Source organism: Arvicanthis niloticus, chromosome 20 (assembly GCF_011762505.2).
Source record: "Arvicanthis niloticus isolate mArvNil1 chromosome 20, mArvNil1.pat.X, whole genome shotgun sequence".
NCBI lineage: Eukaryota > Metazoa > Chordata > Mammalia > Rodentia > Muridae > Arvicanthis > Arvicanthis niloticus.
The window spans coordinates 46,252,300-46,262,622 of record NC_047677.1 but is presented as its reverse complement, the minus strand read 5'-3'; the positions used below and the strand labels follow the sequence as shown (position 1 = coordinate 46,262,622).

The window sequence follows — 10,323 nt, the reverse complement described above, 5'->3', positions numbered from 1 at the left end:
TCTCAGTTCTAATTCTGGTCCTGCTGCCATGGGGTGATGGTGATAGTCACGGTGATGGCTAAGATGGTGGAAGAGGATAAAGAGGAGGAGGGAGAGGAGGGAAAAAGGAGAGGGAGGAGGAGGGGGGAGGGAGCGGATAAAGAGGAGGAGGGAGAATATGGATAGAGGAGGGAGAGGAGGAGGAGAAGGGGAAAAGGAGGAGAGGGAGGAGGGAGAAGATGCAGAGAAGGGGGAGGGGAAGAGGCAGAGGAGGAGTGGGAGGAGTGGGAGGAGCAGAAAGTGGAGAGGGAGGAGGGGGAGGAGGGAGAAATACAGAGAAGGAGGAGGAGGGGGAGGAGGGGACTAGGAAAGCTTTGGCTGCCTTAGTGATCTACAGTGACATTTTTGGGCTGTGAGGAAATTTCCTCCTCTCCAGGAGTCATGCTGGGCAGCTCTAGAGCTAACCCTGGTCCCCAAGCCCTTGTTGTCCCTTACCAAAACACCTCTCTGCCCTGATCCTGATCCGGTCTCCACATGGGATCTCATGACAACCCTCCCCCCCACCCCCATCCACAAGCTGTTTCTCTATGTGACCATCTTGGAATGATCCAGCTGTCTGCTCTCTTCCACTTAAGAGAACCCACTCCAGCTGGAGAGATGGCTCAGGGCCAGAGGCTCTCCCTGAGGATCGGGGTTCAGTTTCCAGTACCCACATCAGGCAGCTCACAACTGCCTGCGATCCCGGCTGCAGGGCATTGGATGCCCCCTTCTGGCCTCTGGAGCTGGCACAGGGCTGGGAGGCAGGCAAGAGGACCCCGACCAGGCCAGGGACAGGGAGATGACAGTAAGAGCTGGGAAGGAGGCTGGAAACTGCTGGCTGGTTATTGACAGAACCTGGGAAGAGGGACTCTCATTGGAGGAACTGCCTCTATCAGATTGGCCTGTGGGCAAGTTTGTAGGGTATTTTCTTGATTAATGATTGATGGGAAAGGGCCCCGCCCACTGTGGGCGGTACCATCCCTGGGCAGGTGGTCCAGGGTTGTGAAAGAAAGCAGCTTGGTGTGGGGGTCGGGGAGCAAGCGTTTCTCCATAGCCTCTGCATCAGCTCCTGCAGCCCTGGCTTGACTTTCCTTCATGATGAACCTTAAACTGTGAGCTGAAATAACCCTTTCCTCCCCAAGTTGCTTTTGGTCACGGTGTTATCACAGCAATGGAAAGCAAACCAAGGCAAACACCCAGGGCCAAGCCTCCTCTGTTAGAGTTTTTGCCCAGAGCCAATCCTAAGGTAAGAATAAATAGAGAGGTGCTTGTGTTAGAACTTTGCAGAGTCTGAGGAGGGTGGGGAGGGGCATGGGGGTGGTATGAGTTGCTCCTCCCCTTTGAAAGCCAAAGCCACTGGGCAGACCACACTGGGAATGAGGGGGACACGGGCTGGGGGCGTGGCGGCTAGGGGCGTGGCATGTAACTTTGTCCAGTGAAGAGCAGCCTGTCAGTGAGGGAGGCACAAGGCGAGGCAGAGATTTTGCAACTGGATGCTGAGGGTTGAGAGGCACCGCCTCTGTGGACACGGCCCAGAGCAGGGAGCACGGAGCACGGCATGCCCGGCTCCTGGGTGCGCTCCGGATGGGTGGAGAGCACTGAAGAGTCTGTGCCCGCCATGAGTCTAGCTAGGCCATGAAGTCAGCGTGGGGTCTGCAGGACCACGCCCCTGCCCATGACTCTGAGGACTGTCAACATTTCATCCAGGACCTGGGGTCCCTTATCATCCCTTCAAGGGTGCCTCTCAGCAGAGCTAAACAGGCCCAGGCAGTGGCTGGATGAACACACCGTGGGTGCCTGACTGGGCCGGTAGAGTTGCCACATTCCCGGTTCTTGGCTGCCGAGGAAAGAGAGACTGAGCCAAGGCAGACCAGTGTGGGTTCATCCTCCGCTGGGAGGCCAGAGGCCCCGAAGATGGACGAACAGGTGTTCAAAGGGGACCCAGACACCCCTCATTCCATCTCCTTCTCCGGGAGCGGGTTCCTTTCCTACTACCAGGCTGGGGCAGTGGATGCTCTGCGAGATCTGGCCCCGAGGATGCTGGACACGGCCCATCGCTTTGCAGGGACCTCAGCTGGGGCAGTGATTGCGGCCTTGGTCATCTGCGGGATTGAGATGGGTAAGACCTTTATTCTGGTGTCTCTGAAGGGGGATCCTGGAGGGACTCCTCAGAGCAGACCCTGTACAAGCTTGGAAGTGCCCTGGGGGACAAAGCCGAGCCTGGCCAGGGTAGTCCTCTCTCTCTCTCTCTCTCTCTCTCTCTCTCTCTCTCTCTCTCTCTCTCTCTCTCTCTCTCTCTCTCTCTCTCACAATGCTCCTCCCTCTGTGTTGAGCCAGAACACTACTGTTTGGTCATGAGCGAGGTTGGGTGAGGCTCTTTTAAAATGTAAACATTTAATGCCTTATCTTCCTAGTACAGAGGGGTTTCTCAACATGCAAACCCCTGGGGCTTGAGGAGAAGCTGGGGACAGTGTGGCAGCTTCAGCTGTGCCATGGTAGGCCAAAGGCCACAGTGCTGACCCAGGGCTATAAGCAGCAGCCTCGTCCTAACAGTGTAGAGCACAGACCTGGCCACCCCACCCCCCACCTGCTCAATGCCAGGCTGTGGAGCTGAAGTTCTAGAACGTTCTAGAGAGAAAAGACAGTTAACAAACTTCCAAATGGAGATGTCTTTCCTGTCATGATGGAAGGGATGGGGGGGGGGGGTCCGTGAACAAATTGCTGCTGCCAGGGGCTGAAGGGGGGAAGGGGACCGTGCTTCAAAGATGTTCAGGGGCAGCCATGTTGAGGAGGTAGGTATGTATCCAAGTGGACACTTCACAAAGTAAGGAAACAGGCAGAGAAAAGACATTTCTGGGGCCCCGGGTGACAGACCTGAGGGCGAGGACTGGGGATGAGGTTGGAGGAAGCCACGGTGACTTGAGACTGTTGGCCAGCTCCAGCCCAGGGCTGATGCCTGTGGGGTGCCGAGTGTGCCCCCAAACTGAGTTCTAGCTCTGGCATTCAGTCCTGTACACACAGAAGCCAGTTGCTGGCCTTCCTTGTGCTCCAGTTTCCGCCATCGGGACAATGCCGTCAAAGGAGGAACTTCAACAGGGGTGAACTGCTTTGTGACTGGGGCGTGGAATGCTGGAAACCGCCAACTGTCTAATTTGGCGATTTTAAGGATGCCCGAGTAGAAGTCAACTAGGGCACAAGTGTGTTATGAGGTAGCAGCTATTGGCTCTAGCCTTGAACTCTCTATGTAGCTCAGGATGACCTTAACTTCTGATCCTCCTGCCTCCTCTCTGCAGGGGTAACAGAGAGACTGGGTTTAGAATGTGCTAGAAGGTAGAGTTGAGACCAACTGAGGTGTCAGCTATTGGATCTCTGAGGAGACAGCGGCCAGTGGGGAGGTGGGCTTTGCCGGAAAGGGTAACAGTAGGGTCCTGATTGCCATATACAGGCAAGGGACCGTCTCTTTTTTAATAATGTATAAGAAACAATGGGACAAGAGAGTTAAAATTTCGGCCCATCCTGCAGCCCCTAGTCCATTCACCCTCCCCAAGCCTGGATGAAGAGAGGGACAAAGATCTTTTCAGATCTTTCTTAGGCACGGGCCCTCTGTGGTTACACACCCAGTGCTTTTTCACCCAGAGAAAAGGATACCAGGCCTTTGGGAAGGTAAGAGTCAGCCCCTCCTGGGGTAGCAGGCTCCCTGCCCTGGAGACAGGGTCCCTGGGAGGAGGCCCTGGCCTTTCCGGTCCCTGCAAACGCTCTCACACTCCCCTTATCTTTTATGTTAGGCAGGGTCTCATGTAGCACAGGCTAGCCTTGAACTCTCTATGTAGCCGAGGATGACCTTAACTTCTGATCCTCCTGCCTCCTCTCTTCCAGGGTAACAGGCCTACACGTCCATGTCCATGTTTGTGGTGCTGGGAGTTGAACCTAAGGCTTTGCACAGGCTAGGAAAACATTTTATCCAGTGAGCCACATCCCTAGCCTTGGCCTCTGCTGCCTTATCCTAAGAGGCCAGCCTGGTCTACAGAGTGAGTTCCAGGACAGCCAGGGCGACACAGGGAAACCCCTTTTAGGATCAATTCAGTTTATTCAATAGAAGAAATAAAAACCTGCTTAGCCAGCCTGAGGTCACCATGGACCCCCACAGGGCATGGGAGGAGTCATGAAGAGGCCTCTAGAAAGGATCAAGGCCTAGACCCAGCATGGTCACGAGGATAGCAGGATGTAAGGAGGGGTGAGGTGTGCAGAACAATCCAGTTCAGTCATTTTACTACCCTGTGATTTCCTGGTGACCGGAATACCCTTTGTTTTTAGTGTATTAACTCATCCAGACTTTACAGCTCCTCCTGGGGGAACTGTTATCTCCTTTTATACAAAGAAGGAAACAGAGTCACAGGACACTTATACAGCCTGAGGTCATATAAACAGTACGTGGGAAGTTCAACCTGAAGTCTGTCCAGAGTAGACACATGAATGACTTAAACCATGTTGCTGCTTGGCAGAGTGGACTCCCATGGGATGCTGGCTTTGTGACTGCAGGGGTTAGCATGGGGGAGGGGAGAGTTTTTACACAGATCTGATGCACCAAGGGGATGGGCTGGAAAATGTATTGGGCCGAGGCATGGCGGTGCAGGCCTTTAATCCTGGTGCATGAGAAGCAGAGGCAGGTGGATCTCTATGAGTTCAAGGCCAGCCTGGACTACAGAGTTCCAGGATAGCTAGGGCTATATATAGAGACCCTGTGTTAAAAGAAAACCAAACCAAGAATAAAGAAAAATTCTCTCTCTCTCTCTCTCTCTCTCTCTCTCTCTCTTTCTCCATATATATATATATACATATATATGTATATATATATACATACATATATACACATATGTATGTATGTATATGTATGTATGTATGTATACACACATACACACACACACACACACTAAAAAAGTACTTTGGGGACAGAGAATGGGTAACTAGGGTATTGACCTGCTATCAGAAGCTCACCCCTGCTCAGTTCATTGCTCCGTTGATGGACACCCCAAGTCCTGTGATTGTAAACAGTGTTTCAGTGAGCAGGCTGGTTGGAGTCTGGCATCCCCAAGATGCATGCAAGCCCTTAGACTCAAGAGTAGCCTGTGGTGGGCTCTTCTATGCCATGCTGGAGGATTCTCTGAAATGACTGTACAGTTTAGGCCCCAGAGACACACAGGAGTGGTGTATGTGTGATGTCTGTGAGATGTATATGTGTGAGATATATGTGTGTCATTTGTGTGACGTATATATGATGTGTATGTGTGTAAGTGTGTCAGATGTGTGTGTATATGTATGTATGTGTGTGATATGTATGTGTGTGATATGTATGTAGTGTGTATGTGAGATGTGTGTGTGAGGTGTGTGTGTATGTGAGAGATGTGTGTATGTGTGGATATCGAGATGTATGTGTGTGATGTTTGTATGTGTATTGTGTGTGTGATGTGTGTGTGATATGTATGTGTGTGATATGTATGTATGTGTGTATGTGAGATGTATGTGTGTATGAGGTGTGTGTATGTGAGAGATGTATGTGTGGATGAGATGTATGTGTGTGATGTGTGTATGTATATCATGTGTGTGTGATGTGTGTGATATGTATGTATGTGTGTATGTGAGATGTATGTGTGTGAGTGTATGAGGTGTGTGTATGTGAGAGATGTGTGTATGTGTGGATGAGATGTATGTGTGTGATGTGTGGATGTGTATCGTGTGTGTGATATGTGTGTGTATGTGAGATGAGTATGTGTGTGAGGTGTGTGTGATGTGTGTGAGAGAGATGTGTGTATGATGTATGTGTCATATGTGTGTGTGTGTCCTCTCCAACATGTGGAGGCCAGAGGAGACCCTCAGTGTTAGTTCAGAAACATTGTACACCTTCATTGAGTCCGTCACTGTGGCCTGGAACTCACTGACAAGGCTAGACTAACTGGCTAGGGAGCCCCAGGAGTCCTCCCACCTCTGCCTCGGCCTCTCTGGTACCAGAATCTCAAACATAGGCACGCACACATGAACACACACATGTATACACATGTGCACACACACACGCACCAGCATGCCATGCATTTTCAAGACATCTTTTTTTTTTTTTTTAAGGATGCGTTTATTTTGACTTTTATGTGTATGGGAGTTTTGCTTGCATCTATGTCTGTGTGCCACATGCTTGTCTAGTGCCCCAGAAACCTCTTCCCTTCTCTTCCCCCCACCCCCGCTCCTTTCCCCCTCTTTCTTCCTCCCCTCCTCCTCTTCTTCCTCTTCCTCCCCCTCCTCCTCTTCCCCTCCCTCTTCCTTCTTCTTCCTTCCCCTCCTCCTTTCCCTTCCTCTTCCTTCTTCTTCCTCCTCCTCTTCCCCTCCCTCTTCCTCCCCTCCTCCTCTTTCCTCTCTCTCTTCCTTCAGACCTTCCTTCTATTATTCTCAGCCTCTTTGCCTCTCCACCATGAAAGGCCCAGTTTCGATCTTATCTGGAATTAAGGTCCCCCCACCCCCACCCCGTGGTAAATATAACCCATGTGCCCTTTAATGAAGACACCGGCAGCGGGTGTCACTATGTTTATTAATCTAAGGATCTTTGTTTTGTTTTTGTTTCACTCTGTAGACCAGGCTTGCCTGGAACTCATGGTGATTCTCCTGCCTCAGCCTCTGGGACCAGGTTTATCTCTAAGGTTCTTATGGTTTTTACTGCTGTAAAGGGGCTTCTTTTTCCATAGCGTTTCCTGATGGCTTGGCACTGACACAGGAGGGTCCGGGGGTTTTCCCTGCTGGTCTTGTTCTCAGGGATTTGGCACACATCAGTAGTAGCTGAAAGAGTGTATTCATTACCTTGTTCTTTACACAGGATTACTCTCGTATGTATAACTGGAGATATGTTGCCTTTTGAAATTATTTTTATTATACTTACGGTGTGAGTGCATGAGTGTCTGTGCAGGTGCACAAGTGCCACATCAAATATGGGGTCAGAGGACAACTTTCAGGAGTGGCTTCTCTCCTGCCACCAGGTGTAGATCCTAGGCTATGTCCCTGCACGGCTTGGGCCTTCTAACCCTGACTATGGGTGTTAGGGGATGAAGAAATGACAGATACACAGAAAAGCTGGGTTGGTGTGAACAGGGCTTTCTGATGAAGAAACTGTAGCACCCTGGAAGCTCAGTGTGTTTATTACAGACAGCAGGTCACAGAAGTAAGGTAATTACATACAGATAAAACAGGAGATACGATTTATACACAGCTCACAGAAGTAGGGTAATTACATACGGATAGACCAGGAGATACGACTTATATACAGCTGGACAAGGGGACAGGGCTATTGCATACAGTTGTACAAGAGGACAGGGATATTAAACACAGTTGTACAAGGTGGCAGAGTTATTATATACAGCTGGACAGGGGGATCAAACAGACAAGATGGCAGGGATAGTGCCTACAAATATACCAGGAGATAGGGTTATTATACACAACTGGACAAGGAGGCATGGTTATTATATGCATCTGGGTAAGGGGACACGGTTATTATATACTTCTAGACAAGAAGGCGGGTTTATTATATACCAGCTGGAGTAGGTTTGGCTAATCTTGGTAGGAGCAGTCTCTCTCTCTGCAGGGGAGCAATCTGCAGGCTGTAAATATCAGGAGGAGAAAGCTATGGTGGGCATTTTCTGCACACACTATCAACATCCACACGGGGACTAGAGGAAGGCTTTGCCATTCCCACGAGGCCGAGGCATTAGGTCTTTGACATGGCGGTGCCCAGGTCAAGAGCACAGTGACTCAGTCCTTCATTTATCTATGGCTTCTCCTGCTTCCCTTGGTCCTGGGTACCAAACTCAGCTCATCGAGCTTGGCAGCAGACACCTTTGCCTACTGATCCGATGGTGCCCTGTCTTTTTTTTTTTTTTCTTTAAAAAATTCTTTAAAGTAAGCCACACTCAAAGTTGCTTCCATGTGGGGCTTCTCTAGCCGGAGACTTCTCTGTCTCATCCCTGGGGAAGCTGAATGCTGCCAAGGGCCCACTTTCTCATACTTCAGTCGGTGCGAAGATATTGCAAAAGCACTTAGCACCTTGCCTGGTCCTCATGGGAGATGACATCACCATTCAGTTGAGGAGAGGCAGTCTCCATGACAACCAGTGGGGTTCCAGAGATTCTGCTGTGGCCAGAAGTGGGACACAGTCTCACAGATCTGAATTTCCTGTATTTTGAAAATAACTGCTTTATAGGGTATTTTAAGTTACATTCATTCATTCCTTTATTGTGTGTAGGTGTGGGTGGGTGAGGGGGCACATGGCACACCTGTGGGGGGTCAGAGGGCAGGAGTCTGTTCTTTCTTCCCACTGTGTTGGTCCCAGGGATCAAACTCAGACCTTCAGGCTTAACAGCAAGTGTCTTTATATGCGGAGCCATTTTGCCAGCCCCAAAATAATTTCTTATCAAAGGATAAAGATTTGGTGGTCTGACAGCTTCACCCCCTTCAGCTGCTACTACAGAAAGACCCCTCCCCAAAACACTTCATGGCAAGCCTTCCCACCTCTGTCCATGCTTTCCTTCCCTGTCTGTCTTATGCTTTCTTTTCTTGAGATGGGGTCTCAGGTAGGCCAGGCTGGCCCTTCATGTAGTCAAGGCTGACCTCGAACTCATGTTCCTCCTGTCTGCACCTCCCAAGTACCGGGACCACATGCCTGTCTCATCATGTCTCACCATGCCTGGCTCTCCATGGTGTCACTCTAACATGAGAGGAAGTGTCTCCTGGGTTCTAGAAAGGCACAAAGTGAGGCCAGCGCCTCCAGTCAGAACTGCCTGAGGGAGCCAGCACTATGAGTGGGAGTTAGGCAGGGAGAGACAGGCTAGGCAAGACCGGAGGCCTCCCGCAAGGACGTAGGAGGACGGAGTGACAAGGTGGACAAACCAGTGTGTCCAGAAGATGGACGGCACAGGTCACCTGGTGTCACAGTTTCAGAGAGGAGGACTTCGGTTTATAAAGGCTTCTCAAGTGGGAAAGCTGAGGAAAGGGAGCAATGGATTCTGGGGAGAGCCCAAGCAGAACCACTGGCCATCCAGCCGGTGGCCATGCTGCTGGTAGCCATGCCGGTGTCCCCTGCTTTACTGAGGCGCATTACATGGACGAAGGTGACCTATGACTGACATCATGGGTCAACACCCACAGTAAGAAAGACTTGGGCTGGAGGCAGGATGACTCAGTGGGTAAAGGTGAACCTGATGACCAAATAAGTGGTGATGTCATCTCCCATGAGGACCAGGCAGGGTGCTAGGTGCTTTTGCGATATCTTCGCACCGATGAACACATTTGATATAACACAAATCTTCACATTTAATAGGCAGGTGATACATAAACTAGTTTGCACCTGACTTCTTTCCCTCAGCGTGATGTTAATCAAGGGTCACCAGGATGTAGCATGAACCAGTTGGTGTTCGTTCCATGGTGGAATAATATTCTCCTGGGTGGACTTACTACACCTATTCATTCATTCTTTCGGTGATGGACATCTGGGTTGTTTTTACTTTGGGCTTTCATAAATAGTGCATTTGTAAGCATTTCTGTCCATTTAAAAATGCTTTTCCCCGGGCAGTGGTGGCACACGCCTTTAATCCCAGCACTTGGGAGGCAGAGGCAGGCGGATTTCTGAGTTCGAGTTCCAGGACAGCCTGGTCTACAGAGTGAGTTCCAGGACAGCCAAGGCTATCCAGAGAAACCCTGTCTCGAAAAAAACCAAACCAAACCAAACCAAACCAAACCAAACCAACCCCCCAAAACAAAACAAAGAAAAACCCAAAAACAAACAAACAAAAACCCCAAAAAACAAAAATACTTTCCTTTTTTTTAACATGGACAAAACTGAGCACATCTGACAGGATGACGTTATAACCCCTCATGTCTTTCTTTAGCTGCAGCATTCACCAAGGGATGTCAACTCCACCCCCAGTTGCTGTGTTACTGTAGAAGGCTTTAAAAAAAAAAACAACAACAACAACAACAAACATTTAGGGCTGGAGATGTGGCTCAGTTGGTAGGCCACCTGTCTGGAGGTGAGTTTGATGTCTGGCACTACGTAAAGCAGGCACTTGGTTCTTGCCGCCCCTTGGTCTGCTCGCAGATAGGTAGCGCAGAGCCGAGACTCTCCCAGGGAGGAATTCCATCAGGATTGCAGCTTTGCCCGCCCTGAGAACAGGAGCTAAAGAAATTGTGGGCAGTCGGAGTGGCTCACTCCAGGGCTCCTTGCTTCCCTGTGGCCTTTCTGGGTGGGATTTAGCAAGGAGGGAAAAGACTTTAGAC

The 10,323-nt window shown here is 50.3% G+C and overlaps 1 protein-coding gene across 1 annotated transcript in view; it reads left to right on the top strand.

The window, feature by feature from the left end:
• The first annotated feature begins 1,499 nt into the window (after positions 1 to 1,499).
• The window catches only part of Pnpla1 (patatin like domain 1, omega-hydroxyceramide transacylase), a 36,902-nt gene continuing 28,078 nt past the window's right edge, over positions 1,500 to 10,323 (top strand). The window contains exon 1 of the mRNA XM_034524824.2: positions 1,500 to 2,137. Coding sequence (XP_034380715.1) covers positions 1,933 to 2,137 — 205 coding nt within the window. The 5' untranslated portion in view covers positions 1,500 to 1,932. The remainder of the gene's footprint in view (positions 2,138 to 10,323) is intronic.